Here is a 16744-nt window from a genome sequence, read left to right on the forward strand (position 1 = left end):
GCCAGAAGGTAAATTGAATATACTACTTACACACATGTATACAAAGAGTTAATAAAGTAAGGGCACCATTAAAAACAGTTCAACTAGAAAAATGGTATTTTGTATTTGATCCTCCCTCAAAAACGTTTATTTTTCAGCTTTGTAAAATCATACCCCAAGCACCCAAAGGGTCCATAGGGAGGGGGGAGTAAATGGAAAGAGTAGTTTTAATACAAACACATGAAAAAATTACAATTTTGACGTACAAAATTTAAGGCTGTGAAACCCTATGTAAAATGGGAGTATTTAATATTTTTCACAGCTAGTTTTAAAACTAGCCTAATTGTTCACCCTAATTAATAGTCTCGTACAAAAAAATAGATCGTTTCAAGGAAGTAGCATTTGCTAAATTCTGCTCAAAATTTATTTAAGGTTCTCAATTTTAATAATACTCGCTGTATGATATACATGTAATTGTGTTGATGTATTTATCATTTCAGACCGGTAAAAATAATTTTTTTAAAGAAATTCATAAAATGTTATCAAGCTACTCAATCTAATATATTAATACTGAGGGGATTACACTAATAAGACACACGTGCGCGCGCGAACACACACACACACACACATATATATATATATATATATATACACACACACAGACTATATCACGAAGTTCTCCGGGGATTTCTACAACTTATTCTACTCGTGAAAATAATGGAAAAAGTTCATATAAACATATGTTCTAAAATGCGAGTTACAGCTAGTGAAAGATTTCACTCTGATGTCAACTACCCCGGATAAATGAGGTCGTACTGAAATTTTTAGGACATTAATTAAGGTACAAAATTTGTGATTTCGTATAGTTTTTGACCTGAAAAATCTAATAAAATAGGTCTAAGAACCGTTCTGCAGCAGTTTTTGAGAAATAAAGAACTAAAAAGAGCAACAGAAGCATGCCAAGAAACGTGTTGAAAATGGCGGGCTTATTTTTGAACATTTACTGTAAATTGATAATGCATGCTTGTATAATATACGTAATGGTCGTATGGTGTAATGTAGGTGATCTAGTGTACTGTTTCTAAATAATTTCACCGGGGTAGGTGAAATCCGAGCGAAATCTTACACTAGTTGTAACTCGCAAACGAAGCATTTTAGGACATATGTTTATATGAACTCTTTTCATTATTTTCACAAGTAGAATAGGTTATGAAAATGAGACGTTTGAGATACAGCCTGTATATATACAGATTGCTCAACGAAGTAACAGAAAAACTTCCAGGTTATATTTTACTGGTGAAAATAATATCTAGTTACGGCTAGCGAAAAATATAACCGGATTTCAGCTCTTCTACAAAAAAACCCTACTGTAATTTTTGGGGTAACTTTAGTAGTTTTTAAGATACCAACGTAAGACACAAAATTCGGTGTCGATATACAAGTATTTTTTATGGTTTGTTGTACAATAGCTTTGTTAAATGATTAATAAATGCAAAGTATTTGGTAACAAAACTAGTTCAGAATTTAATTCAGAGAAAATTAATGTGTAAATAAAAATTTTAAAAAAATTATTTTTTTAATGAAGAAAACAGACGAAAATCGTATTATTCTTTCTTTTACCTAATAAACAATCTTTTAAAAATAAACACGTTAATTACCTAAAATAATTTTAAAAGAAATAACAAAATATATAAAACAATATTTTAGCCTAGTATGTTCAATAATTTACGCAGGTAAAACGAAATAATTACGTAAAAAACTAAATTGAAATATGTTACTCTAGAATATTAAAAAAAATTATTGTATAGTTATACAATACTTAACAGCGGCCAACAATAAAAATTGTGTACTTCGTTTAAATCTGTTGTCATAAATTATCATATAGATAAAGGAAGCGTAGTGTTATCATATCATAGTGTAAAAATGTCATTTCATTTATCTGACGAGGATATCCCGATATAATTTTTGTTTATGGATTTTATACCTGAAATTCTGAAATTGCTCGATGTTAATATCAGGAGAATTTTTCTGGAAGGCTGATTCCAAATTCGAAAACTTTTTCTGCGGTGTATTAGCATTTTTGAACGAAAGGGTCATTTCCATCGTGTTTGTTTTTTATTGAAAACCAAGTAAATCATCGTGTTAATGATGAAGATCGTGCGAATTCATCATTTTCATCGTAACCCAGACACTAGTATAAGGCGAATTTCATGTTGTGCCGGTTTGTCAAAAAACAAATTGTGGCGCATCCTTCAAAAAGAAAATCTTTATCCTTTCCATTTGCAGAAGGTTCAAAACTTGCGGCCAACAGACTATCCTTAGCGGTTAAACTTCTATCATTGGCTTTTAGACAACGCCGATAAGGTACGAGTAAGTTCAATTTTATTTACTGACGAAGCCACTTTTGCGAAAAACGAAGTCTAAAGTTCTAAAAATATTCATTCATGAAGCGAAGAGAATCCACATGTTACTGTGAAAACTAGTTTCCAACATAGATTTCACACTAATGTTTAATGTGGCATTATTTATGACAAAATTCTGGACCATTTGTTTTCAATTAAAACTTTACCGGAGATGCATAAGTTCATTTTATAAAAAATAATTTGGCGGCTCTTTTAGAGGGATGTACCTTTACAAAGTAGATTGCAAATGATCTACCAGCACGATGCTACAACACATATTTCTTTAGTAGCTAGAAATCATTTGAATGATAATTTCTTAAATTAGGCCACTATGATCACCCGAATTAACGTCACAAAGTTAATATTAAAGAAGAGTTACTCATTAAAATACGAAATGCTATTGAATTTACACGAAACTATTCTGAGGATCATAAGGAAAGCCACCGGAAATATTTTACGTCGGGCAGAGTGAAGGTAGATTGTGAAGGAGAGAATTTTCGAACAATTACTATTTACTGAAGTTTGCTGCTCTGTTACTTTTACAATTTTATTTTTTCGTTTTCCTATATTAAGATAAAAGATTTTATGTTTATTTTTCGTCTGTTTTGCTTCCATAAAAAGCCGATTTTTAACAAATTCTTATTTACTGTTTTTGGGTGTATTTATATTAATTTTCTCAGAATTTAATTCTCTTCATGTTTTGTTACCAAATCTTCCGCATTTATTAGTCATTTAACAAACCTATTGTAATACAACCTTGTAATACAACTTGTTTTCCGACGTAAAATTTTGTTTTACGTATCTAAATTGTGTTTTGAGGTATCTAGAAGAGTAGTTCAAAACTGTAAAGTATTTTGTAAAATTTTTAATAGTCTTCATGAGGATGTTCACTTCTCAGCGCTCGTGTTTCATTTGAACATCTACCAGTACATGATGATGATGAAAAGGAAAATATTATTCAGGTGATAGAATTTAATTTATTTAGAATTTCATTACGTAGAATTAGGAACCAGTAATTTAGTGAAAGTATAATTTAAAGATTATTTTAGTATGGTTTTTGAATTTTTTATACAGAAAATGAAAAAAGAAGCAAAACCATATATGAGTGCTTTTTTGAAATACTCTATTGCAGCACCAGCAGAGAATCAGGACTCATTTAAAGGTGTAAGTTAATTTTTTAGTGAAAACCTTTTGTAAATATTGTTGAGTATATTGATAATTTTTTAAATTTCATATTTTACTTTCATTTTATGAGAATTTCTTTTACATTTTACATTTAAGTTTATTGTGTTAAAAACTGTTTCCCGGCGGTGAGTCTTACTCTTTAAGACTTTGGAGATTGACGTTCCCACAGCCCTAGAACATGCAGCTTTACATCCTACTACAAATTGAGCTGCTGAACGTTTTGCACAATACACATACACCATATCATAAACTACACAAATTACAACTTACAATCTTAGACAGCAATACAACAACAATTTACACTGTCCCTTCTTACATTTACACTCTGTGGTGTTGCGATACTTTACGAAACGCAACTGTAACCCAAGCTAGAAACTATTGTGCTGATGGGTGGTTGGCTCTACATAGTGAACCATGACGATGTACTCCGGGCACCAGGATGAACCCGGTTGTATGAAGCCCTAGTTTCAGTACACCCGCGCTCTGCTGCAGTGATCTGTTATATCGCCGGTACTCATGGAAAACTTATGTCAATCCCAATGAATATTCCTTTGGTGGTGGTTGGTCCACTTGAAAAAACCAAAAAACCCAGTTGTTATATTGAGACTTCAACCGACTTTGTCAACCAAAGATTTAGCTAGTGGTGAGGAAACGAGTGGGGGTAAAATTTTCTTGTGTGATGTTTCTTGTGGTGAGGTACAGTAAGGAAGGTAAATCTTTTGATAAGGTTTCTCCCTTCCTGATAAATAAATCCGTTGTAAAAATTCATGGTCCTCCAAAATCTGTTAAAAAATAATAAGTGGCGCCCAGCTTTTTGAAGTAAACAATGAAGAACAGTGCCGGAAACTGCTAACCCTTAAGATACAGGGAAGGATATCCCTCTTGAGCATGAGGGGGGTCGCTTTGGTGTGGTGAGGCCGTGGACACTCCGCTTCCGGTGCCTGAGGGCGTTTCTCAGGCAACGTTTTTAGTGATTATGGCTGATGGTCATGTGGGTAAGTAATAAGTTGGTAAGTAGTTGAGTTGTGACCCACCGGGTTGGTCTAGTGGTGAATGCGTCTTCCCAAATCAGCAGATTTGGAAGTCGAGAGTTCCAGCGTTCAAGTCCTAGTAAAGCCAGCTATTTTTACATGGATTTGAATACTAGATCGTGGATACCGGTGTTCTTTGGTGGTTGGGTTTCAATTAACCACATATCTCAGGTATGGTCGAACTGAGAATGTACACAACTACACTTCATTCACACTCATACATATCATCCTCATTCATCTTCTGAAGTATTATCTAAACAGTAGTTACCGGAGGCTAAACAGGAAAAAGAAAGAAAGAAAGAAAAAAGTAGTTGAGTTGTGTGTGTGTTAGATGGCGGGTGTATGTTTGTGTACTCTGGGTGAGATTGTGGAAATTAATTAAATGTTGAGTGTGTTTTGATGGATAAGTTATCCTTGTGGCCATGTTTTCATGATTGCTGTGCGCTTGTCTTGTGTTGGCTTGATTGTATGAATGTATAGATGTGTGTGGTACATCTTAGTACTAGTCAGTGTGCTATTTTTCTGGATGTTTTCCTCCTTTAGGTATTTGTGGTTTACAGTATGTGAGCTTAGTGATCTGGTATCGATGATGTTTGCTTGTGGAGACTGAATGTGTATGTAGGTGCTTACCCCCCTCCTAAAGTAATGCTTTATTAGCAGTTTCCCAGGAGGTGGGGTCGCCAGGGGTGGAGGTTTAGTTAGTAGTGCGCAGGAATACATACGCATTTTCTGTAACAGATTGCAGAACCTGTTAGCGAGTTCGACACGCTTTGGTGCCTGTAAATGAGGCTCCTCCACCACCAAAAAAAGAGAAAAAAATATATAATAGGGAAGGGAGTGGTAGTGAAACCCCATAGACGCTGAATTTCAGCAAGGACGTGATCTTTTACTGCAACTTGGCTCATATAGAGTTACCTGAAATAACAAAATAGTTATCAATACGGCTGTACAGGACATGATGACATCACATGCGCTGAAGTAGAAAAATGTGCAAATTTTAAAGGTATACACTCAGGAAGATCTCGAGAATGTCCCATTTATAAATAATAAAAAGCTGTTCTCAAGATATGTACTGAACAGAAAGTTTTATTTCCTGTGGCTCATCAAGAATTTAGAAAATCCCTCAGAGAATTTTGATCAACCTAGTGTAAGTCTTGTTCAGGCTCTCTCTTCTAACAATATACAAGAATTGAATGAATGCAGATCTTACAAAGTACTGACCAAATTAGTAGAAGCTTTATCAGACGAAGTGAAATTCTTGATGGCTGCTATTATAGAACTGGGTACTGGCAAGAAGGTAACTCCTGCTAAAAAAAACCGATGGTGGTTTTTCTAAATCCACAGCAGTGGTTACACTATCACAAAAGTTCCTGTTGCACCGATTATGCAGCAAACACCCAAGATCTCTGTGAAGGAATCTATTAAAAGCATTTCCTGGTACGGCATCTCCGTCCTCCCAGGCTTCCAAGTCCCCTCAACCATCTTGAGGTTTCTATTAGGATGTGAAGCACTTTTTAAAGGTCATAAAACCCATAAAAAGAAAAACCGGATAGTATTTGGTAAGTAATTTGCACGTAGAGTTTTTATACATAAAGGAAAAAAGTATTTTTTATTTTTGCGGTCTCTGTTCTCGCCGTGAGGATATGAAATCCTTTTAAAGGAAAATATCCTTTAAGAGACTCACCTTCGTCCACAGGATGAAAAGATGCGACCACCAAACCTGAGGCCAGAGGATGTGAAGGTGTGGCTGTTTTTCTGAAGGAAATCGTAATATCCACCCGCATTCCGCAGAATGACAAACAATCCTTGCTGTCTCAGGGAAGACATGGGCGCCATTTAAAGTGAATAACTGCAGCTCATACCTTCCTCCAAATTCCGATATCAATGAGGCTGATCTGTCCAGTCTGTTTTCCCAGATTCCTTTACCCTGCCCAATTGGCGCTATTGGCCCATCGCTATTCATGGGCGTCACTCATCATCGTAGTAAGACACTATAGTTGATCGAATGAGGTAAAACCATAGATCTCAGCTTATTAAACGATGGATCGTACACATTTATCTCATCTTCATCAGGTACATTTTTGTGCATCGATCTATCGTTCTGTTCAACAATCTTACTCTTAAGTTTGCGTCTTTTCTGGCGCATTTCCAAAAACTAAATTGTAAGCGAATCATAGACCGGTTGTTATCTCGGTCGATAACAGTGATTTGCTTCAAGAGTTAGTCACACAGCCATATACGTTGTTCAGAAAACGGACTGGATAGATACAAGGATTCCTTCGACCAATGTGACAAGAGTGGTAACGCGATCCACAAACTAACCTTGTTTACACACCTAATTCTCGACATCGCAAATGAATTCATCCATTTTAACATCTGGAAGGCCAAGGCGGTCCGCCTTTCCTTGGTGGGATGAAGACTGCAGGCGTGCATTAAGGGATCGTCGCAGGGCTTTGCGTAATTTCAATCGAAGGCCTACGACTGAATTTCTCTGCGTCTTCCGCAATGCAAGGGCTGTTTGACGTCGATTATTTAGGTGTACTAAGTGCAAATTATGGCTGAATTATGTCAAATTTATTTCACGGACAACACCATAATCTATTGTATGAAAAGTTCATCACGACAATCTCGGCAGCCGATTGGACTGGAAAACACGGGAATCCTCGTCACCGGCCCGATTGATGTGGCAAACACGTTTGGAAACTCGTTTAGGTTAGTTTCACTCGCATCATCTTACTGTCTTGAGTTTATGAGGTATAAAATGCAAGTACGAAATATCACGTTTGTGATTGGAGACTTAGAGACTCTCGAAATGAATTAAACATAACTTTCTCTTTTGATGATCTAAGGTATGCCTTGACCAATTCGTATGATACTTTCCCCAGAAATGACAATATCAGTTTTAGTTTGTTAATATACCTCCAAGGTACTCCATTACAGCATCGTTTGTGTATTTACAATAAAATATTTTCTGATCAGTTTTTTCCAGATTCTTGGTCAGAAGCATACTGAAACCTGGTAAAGATAAATCATGACCTTCAAGTTATCATCCTATCTTCTTAACTAGTACTATGTTCAGGTTAATGGAACATATGGTAACCGTCATAGTGTGGTACTTTGAGAGAAACTCACTAGTTGCCCCCAAACAGGCAACTACCTGGCTGTTTTTGCTAAGGTAGATCGTCTATCGATCATGTAGTTGCTCTTGAATCTAACATTCAAAATGCCTTTCTACGTCCATTTGACCTTCAAATGTTTCTTCATGGTAAACCAGCTGAAGTATGCATGCGGGTTAGTTTTTTATGAATGAATTTTTAAATAGATTTTTAGGAATGGTAGACCAACAACTAACGTGGGTCATTTAAAGGAGATAAAGGTAAAATGTTTAAAAATTCTAGATGCATTGCTTATTTGTCTGCATGGGCTACTGCTATACTTCATGCAATCCATCATTCATTTATCCATCTCTCTGCAAGTATGTTTCACTCAAACCCCTTCGTAATTCTACTAGTGGACAGTGGTGAGCCATCTCTTTGAAATAGACAAAGCCAAATGATGTCCTATGTAGATCGCATTAAAGCGTAACCAAGTCGTCTCACCTTTGACGCAGTATTCTCCAACCAGCATGTTAATCAATATGAGGAAGATCTACTGCTCCTCTAGCCATCAGCTTTTCTTATTCCTAACAATTATCTCCAGTTACTCAACATTATTACTTCCCTTGGTGGCCTTCCCTCGTGATTTATTGCCTTAGTTTCAGACGATATCAAATAAAAGAACATGAATCAGTTATCTTATGAGAAAGATTTTTTAATATAGTAAATAGCATGAATCCAGAAGCTATAGTTGATACAGATGGCACTAGACATGATAATTATGTTGGTTGTGCTTTTGTGGTTGCCAATAGAACATATGAGTACATGTCTGGTCTTTCTAGAATTTATTAAGGCCTTAAATATACTTAGCCGAGCATTCTGACGTGTACTTGATTAAGATTCAATGAGCTCCTTGTAGGCAATTAGTGACATGTACTCCAGACACCCTATTGTCTGTGGTATACAGTCGCTATCTCTAAAATGACTAAGCGTAACACAACTGTGAGCTTCTGCTGGAATTTCAGACAATGAGTACATTGGTTATGTGGCAAAAGAGGTTTGTTTTGCAGTCTCCGTTCACTAATTTTGTTGTTTTGAAATATCTTATTTGTTTTATAAAGATGTTGGTTCATAATGAGTGGCAAAGTGAATGGAATGCTACCATCAACAATAAACTTTGTCCAGTTAAGAACACTGTGTCACCATGGGATTCTTCATGTAGGAATAATCATCGTGAGGTGGTTATTATTTGCCATTTGCGAATAGGGCACACTAGGCTCACTCATGGATATCTGATGACTCAGAGTGATGCACTCGTTTGTGTTCTCTGTGACTGCCAACTAAAGGTGCACCACATCCTTATGGATTGTGTCTGCTATAAGGCATTGCATCAGAAATTTAAAATTGGGGTTAGTATCAGAAATATTTTAGGAATTTAGCTACGATATCCAAAGTCTTATCATTTCTTAAGGCTGTGCATCTGTATTCAAATATTTGATTATTATTATTATTATAATGTCTTTCATCCAGTTTTGTTGTTTTAAGTTAATTTTCAATATTATTTTTTATTGCAATTTTATTTTGCTTTTAGAATATTGAATACGGGTACAGCAATATAATTTTTAATTACTTATGATAGTAATATTTGTCAGATTGCTGACAACGACACTTCATTGTGCGCCCAGGAAAAAAAATAAAAAGGGTTTTTGTGAAAATATTGATTTGGTAACTTAATAAAGTGCATTTTATATTACTTCTGAAAGAGTCCACATCTAACAACAGAGTTGAATGTTTTCAATTCAGCCGTTCTCTACGATAGTGTTAGCTTCTCTGCCTTTCATCAGATAGGTATTGATTTTATCTAATAAAAATGGGAGTGATGCTGGATCAAAGATATTTGTTTCAGTATTATGTAGTAATTAAGCAAGGATATTATTTCTTCATCTTCATAAACTTAAATTAAATCTGGTATAAAATTTTATGTAAAAACAGTATTATTTAGTAAATATAAGTGAAAAAACTATTTATCCTATAAATTACGCAGAAATATTCTTTAGAAAATATTTGATGCAGTTTCTTTCTCGAGCTGAAAAAAATATGTGAAAATATATTTCTAGATAATATTTCTGCAGAATCATGATGCAGTTTCTTCCTCATTCAATAGGAAATTTGTATGTATTTTTGGAATGTTAGATGATAAGAATGCAGTTATAAAAAAAACTATTGTTGGTTTTAAAAGTTAAGCAGATAATCACCTTAAAAGCTATAACATTAATGCTGGAAGATAAAATAACTTACAAAAATTCTACTACTGAATGAATGATTCAATTTAAAGATGTATCTACTATGAATTTAGAAAACTGTGAGATATGTTTAAAAAAATGTAGGCTATAGCATGTTACTAAAGCATATAAATAAAATTTTCACTATGTTGATACTTGTGATTGTTTCTTGGGTAGTTACAGCAAAAGAAATTAAGAACAGATGATTAATTATGAAGGAAAGGAGAATGAAGTCACTAGCTATTGGAATGAGGTAATTTTGATTAAAAGGAAGATGTAGTAATTGTTTATTAAAGGTGAATTAAATAAATAATAAATAGAATAAATCATTACATTATTCATTTGGTGATTTTAAATTTTTGTGTAAGTGGTGGTGTGGCCACCTTTCAGTTCAAAAAGTAGTATTTCTAGTTACATAAAAAAATATTTGCAGCATTTGCTGTGCAAAAAAAAGTTAATTCTAATGAAATGCTAAAAGTTGTTGTTGGGGTTTTTTTGTTGTAATTTTTATTGTTGTAACATTGTAAATAAGATTTTAAAAAGTAGAAAAACTGAAGCACTTTCTAAAATACTCAAAAATGTATTTCTTAAAATTCTCTAAATACATTGAGTAGTTATGTTTACATAATTCATTCTATTAAAAAAAGATCTTTTATTTTAATGTATACATTTTCAAGTTATTTCTAATGGATGATTTATGAAAAAATTAACACGTATTCAAGAATTAATAATTGTAGTTTTTTTTGTGAATCCACTTTTTCAATTAAATATTTTCATTCAATTTCTAATGTAACAATAATGTAAAACATTTTTTTATCCTAATGTATTTATTTTCATGATTAACTAAGATCACAACAAATATAAACTGTGAATGTTTGAATTTTGAACTGTTCATGATTTTTACAAGCATTTTGAATCCTGGCAATGATTTTGTAATTTCTTTTACCTATAATTTCTTTCATCTCATCCTTCTTGTTAAAATATTTTTAAAAAAATGAATAAATGGAATGAAATCTAATACAGAAAAATTATCTAGTGTATTTTTAAGATTTATTCATGTAATTGTGCATGTCCCAATAAAATAATCCAGAATTTATTGATTGAAAAAATGATTGATTTTTGAAAACGATTGTGGGGAAAATGAAATTTACATTACATTATTCTAATAGACATTTTAATAAAAAATAATGTAGCTTGAAAATTTCCAAAATTTGGTATAGTGTTTACTTATTCTGAGGATCATAGTGACTGGTATTATGTTCTTTATTTAAGCATTACGATGACTATGTAGTGGTATATTTTTCATATGCGTCTAAGTGAGTTGAAACTTTATGCTTGTGTGTATGAAAAATCAGTCTTCGTGTACAGAATTGCACGAATGTTTTTTTAAATTTTTTTACAGGAATAAAACAGATTAAAGATAAAGTGAAACAGTTTGAATTTCAAAGACTTGAAAGTAAGGTTTGTTGTTTAAAATACTCTTATTAATAGTGTAAGGTACAATCATTATAATATTATTTAATCAATGTTAAGTATAAGAGTAAGTTATAAAATTAATGATATTGTATTTGCCTTATGAGTACATTGTCATGTTTTATATTTACATTAAATTTTTACAAATTTGAGAAAGCCTTATCTTTGTACTAACAAATAAGGAATTGTTATCTGTATTCTATTTTTTATAAGAAGCTGGTAAAATATTGCTTGACTTTCCTGGCTATTTTTATATAGAAATATTCATATATCTGTAAAGCTTAATAAATTTGCTGCTAAGTAAAGATTTCTTTAATCTAAACACCCCTTCCATAGAGAGGTCCCTTTAAATAAGAAATAAGTAATCTTAAAAAACGCTTTTCTGCAAAATAGATCTGCGGTCTATAATTTAAAAAAAAAAATTGTAGACATGTCTAGATAGCTTAAACTTATAAACTTTCAAAAAATTTTGAAAACTATTTAAGTTGAAGAAAGATAAAACAAAAGAACAATATATATATATCAATTTTAACAAATGGGATTAATTTTTTGAAGAACGTTTTTTGGATTATTTATATATACATTGTAGGTGAAAATTTGGTTTAAATATTTCCCTAAAATGTGTCTAAGAAAATCAAAATTGGTTTTTTCGTTATATACTCACCCCCGTAACAAATCTTGAAAAATTGAATATGATGAATGTTCAATATATTGAAATATTTGAGCCAAATTTGAAGAAAATATGTTTGGTCAATCCTTAGATATAAGATCAAAAGCAATGAGACACATATGTATGCCTATTCATATACATGCTTTTTTTCTAGATGAACTAGTTGTATAATTTTATTAAATATGTTGTTTACTGGGTTACAATTAATAATTAACAAAATTTACCTATGAACACAAAAATAACAAGCATAAGGTAAACTAAGCAATTTGTAAAAATGTTTTTAGAATCCTTACATTTATCATCAACTATCATATAAAATTGTCAAATTATTGTTTCAGTAACAATCTATAATCATGATCAATTGATTTAGAGATTGGTTACAGTTAAGTACTTGTGCCAGCATGTTATTAAATGAATATATAACATTGTGAAACTGGAACATTTATAAAATCCAGTTGTGCGCATTAGAGTTGGCGTTCTTCTTTCCATTTCTTCATCTCATTTCAATTTGTTAATGTGGTATATTTTTTATTTTAACATAAAATGTGTATTGTTAACATCAAATTAACTTCAATACAGTAACTGTAAATTATTAACCTATAAACATATTTATTACTTATAGATTCCTAACACAGTTACAACTAAATTCAAAGACCTAAACACAGGCATATAACAGAAATCTTTCAATTAATCAACTTTTTTCTGCAGCCTTATAATGCTAAACTAAAGGACCATTGATGGGATTCAAGCAAGCAAGCATAATGGATTTACAGATATGGTGTTTACCATTAATCCTCAGTTTTTTATCATGTACGTTGCGCAAAATTCCTTTGTCACTCATTGACTTTGACCAGTTATGTATATAAACGTTTATGAACCTTGCTTCAATTGTATTATCCAATTATGGTAGTATTTTTAGACTATTTATTTTGTAATGTCAGTATAAATGTTTTGTACCCATGTTTTACTCAATTTTTATGTGAAATATAGGTTATATGAGTTGTTGACCAAATTATAACTCAAATGTTAAAGAAAAGAAAATGTTATGTTAAGTTAAAGAAAAGCTCATAACTGAAGTAGACCACTGTTATTAGCAGTACTTTTATTTAGATACAGTACTTTTATGATGTAACTTATTACCATTGGACAAGACTGAATAAAAACAGTCCTCAAAAACATTTAATATCTATTTGTGCAATTATACTGCTATAAATGTAAAATGGTAATAAAGCCATCATCAGTTTTAGCTTGAAAACACTTTTTTTTTCTGGTACCTTCAGTTTATATTTATTATATCATTATCCTTAATTAGCATTGTATTTCTTTCTGCAGGGTCTCTTTATTGATGGAGTCATAATGAGGATATTTCTTTTTTGACAAGTTATAATAAAGTAATTAGTTTGAAATAAAAAGAATCTTTTTCTTATTTATTAAGGATGATTTTTTTTTGCAGACACATACGTTGGATAAAGATGATGATGATGATGGTGTATTGAAATCTCATAAACATAGCCAAAGTAATTTGAAAGTATATTTAAACAATTTAGTGAGACAACATCCAGAATTTGCAGAACATCTTTCTTCTCCCGGTTGGGTTACTGATTTCCATTTAGGTGATGGTCATTCTGATTCATCATTATATAGTGGTCATTTCAGTGAAGGTAGTGGATATTTTGGTGATAGTGAAGCAAGTAATAATCAAAATCAACCTCAACCTCGAAACCACCATCACCACCACCAGCAGCAGCAGCCACAACCAAAAGGGCAGCAGCCAAATTGGTATTCAACTTTACAATCTCAGGAAAATGTTCAAGAAAATAAAGTAGATAATGACAATACTTGTGGCCAATCATCAGATGGATGTGATACTTTATCACAGTACGGTTTAAAAAACAATGATCCTGAAATCAAGCTTAAAGGTCAATCCGCAGCTAAAGAAGACAGAAATCAGAAATTACTGTCTGCTCCACCAGACGGTCGATCTCAGATAAATACCGACAAACCACAAAGGTTTGTTTCAAAAATTGAAATAAATTCAGTTAATCCAGCTACAGGTCAATCTGCATCATCCAATAATGATAGTTGTGCTGGAAAGCCTCCAATGGCTCCACTAAAAAAACAGCAATCACAACCACAGCATCAGGTACTATCACCACCACCACAGAAAAACCAGTCAAATGTTGAACACACACCACTGATATTTATTGAAGATAGGAATGAATCTGTATTGCCAAATATTGTTAATCAAGAATTTAGTATGCAAACATCGAGGCAACAACAGTGTTTTTCATCACCACAACAACATTTCCATCAACATCAGCTACAACCATTTCATCATGGTCATCATCACGGTTCACATCACCATCATAATTACCATCACAAACACAGACACCATCACCATTACGGTCACCATCACAGTTCACAGCAACACCACAATCATTCCCAACGGTCACAAGCTTCTCCATCTCAGTATCCAAATAGAAATCAATCACAGGAACAACCACAGCATCTACAAAATAAACATCATGAGAATGTCCAAAACCAACCACAAACAGAGAGCAATCAAGAAGTTAATGATGTAATATATCAGATTCAGCTTATTAAAAAAAAAGCCAATGAAGTAAGGCAAAAAATAAATGATTATAAAGGTAACAGTAGGTCCGATAAAGAATTTATATATTTGGATGAAATGTTGACTAGAAATCTTATTACGTTAGACAATATAGAGACTGAAGGGAAAGAAAATGTTAGAGCTGCTAGAAAAGAGGCAATTAAATGTATACAGCAGTGTATCAGTATATTAGAATCAAAAGTTCCTCAAATGCCCGTATTGCAGACACCTTCTTCATCAAACGTTGGTGCCGATAATGAGAAATCCAATAACAAAATGGATGTTGATATCAATAATAAAAATGCAGATACCAGTAGTAATACTGATGAGAGCAAGAACAATAATGAAAAATGTAATGACAGTGAAAAAGAAAATACATCACCAGCTAAAGAGTTGTGTGGGGATGTTCAAAAAATGGTTACAGATGAATATAACAAAGAAAGCAGTAATAAAAATGATGAAAATAACAGAATGTCTATCAATGAGGAACAACAACAGGTCCAGAAATGTAACTTCAATCTGAAGCAGAAACTTAAAAATCTACTGATAAATCATCTGCCAATGATGGTAAGAAAGACTGCCACTAATGCTTCCAATACTTGCTATGACAACCAAAATTAAATATTAAAATGCTTTTATTGATTTTAGAAAAAAAAATTACTGCAAAAACCTGTTGTTCAAGTAATGATGCTTATAAATGGGGTCCCCTTAATTAAAATTTTCTGAGTACGTGTATTTATCAAAATGTAAAGAAAAAATACTATTTGTAGGGCAAAAAATTTTATTTATTGTTTTTTAAGAATTGTGTTCTTGATTTTGCATTAATTTGTATCTTTTTTATTTCATTACATCTGTGTTTTGTTAATTATGCAGTGATAAATTTTATATATTAATAATCATATGTAATTTACTATCTAAAACATTTTTATTCTGTTACATTACACAATAAATAAAACTAAGTATAATGTGTAAGCTTAAATGTAAACTAAGAAACTAAATTAAGTATAGCCACTTATTTAAATTTTACAATAAATGTTGGACAAGCCTTAGTGAGGATATTACATTTGAGTATAAGATTTTAAACATAATTTAAATGATTTTTTCACTGTAAAGATTAAAATTTTCATCTTTAACTTTAAATACAGAAATGATCATTAATTTAATAAAAATTTATTTTTGAATGCGTAAATTTGAGTTTTATTTTTTTTTTAGTTTTCATCAAAATGTATTAGCTAATAACTACAAAATGCCTTTAGTAGAATCAGCTGATCTAATGTGAAATCAAACCATGAATAATATCTGGGATTTAAATTTTTCTTGCCTGCCTTGGATCTTTTTCTGTACTGTTACTTATGCAGTTTTTTTAATGAATTATCTAATTTTATGTATTTGCTAATATTGTTTATGATTCTTAAAATGGGGACATTGATAAAAATGTCCTTCATAATATTTTTTCCTTCATAATATAAAAGATATAATCAAATTAAAGTTAATACTTTTTTTTAAACTAAAAATAAGAAAATGTAATCATTTCGGAATAAATGTCTTGTATGCATAAGATATTAAAAAAATTCAATTAAAGGAGTTAAACTCTTTTAAAAATGTTATTTCCAGCTATAATTTTTATATTTTACTGTAAATATTTTCAAGTGGGATGTCAAGTAGGAGATTTAATAATAAATCATTCTTTAGATCATTATTATTGTTTTTAAAAATTTAATTAATTACATCATTTTCTTTTTTCATTGTAATAATTTCTGTTAAGTCAATACATCCTATGAAATTGGTGTAAAAACAGAAGCTGTTTTTACATCAATTTCATAGGATGTAATTTTGGTTTTGGTCTACAAAATTTTATTACCTTTGTATCTCCTCTTAATTTTGAGCATAGTATTCCCAAACATGTTACAGGTATTAATGTATTAAATGAAAAATGTGAAGTTATGTTAAAAAAATGAATGTCCTGTATTGGACATTGCTGCCGTTAATGCATTTTTAAAACATGATTTACAATTG

At 31.8% G+C, this 16744-nt stretch overlaps 1 protein-coding gene across 1 annotated transcript in view; it reads left to right on the plus strand.

Moving 5' to 3' along the window:
• The window catches only part of LOC142329717 (uncharacterized), a 39283-nt gene extending 23520 nt beyond the window's left edge, over positions 1-15763 (plus strand). The window contains exons 4-6 of the mRNA XM_075374442.1: positions 3456-3545; positions 10152-10227; positions 13571-15763. Coding sequence (XP_075230557.1) covers positions 10177-10227; positions 13571-15349 — 1830 coding nt within the window. The 5' untranslated portion in view covers positions 3456-3545; positions 10152-10176 and the 3' untranslated portion in view covers positions 15350-15763. The remainder of the gene's footprint in view (positions 1-3455; positions 3546-10151; positions 10228-13570) is intronic.
• The last annotated feature ends 981 nt before the right edge of the window (positions 15764-16744 follow it).

This window comes from Lycorma delicatula, chromosome 9 (genome assembly GCF_047948215.1).
Source record: "Lycorma delicatula isolate Av1 chromosome 9, ASM4794821v1, whole genome shotgun sequence".
Classification (NCBI taxonomy): domain Eukaryota; kingdom Metazoa; phylum Arthropoda; class Insecta; order Hemiptera; family Fulgoridae; genus Lycorma; species Lycorma delicatula.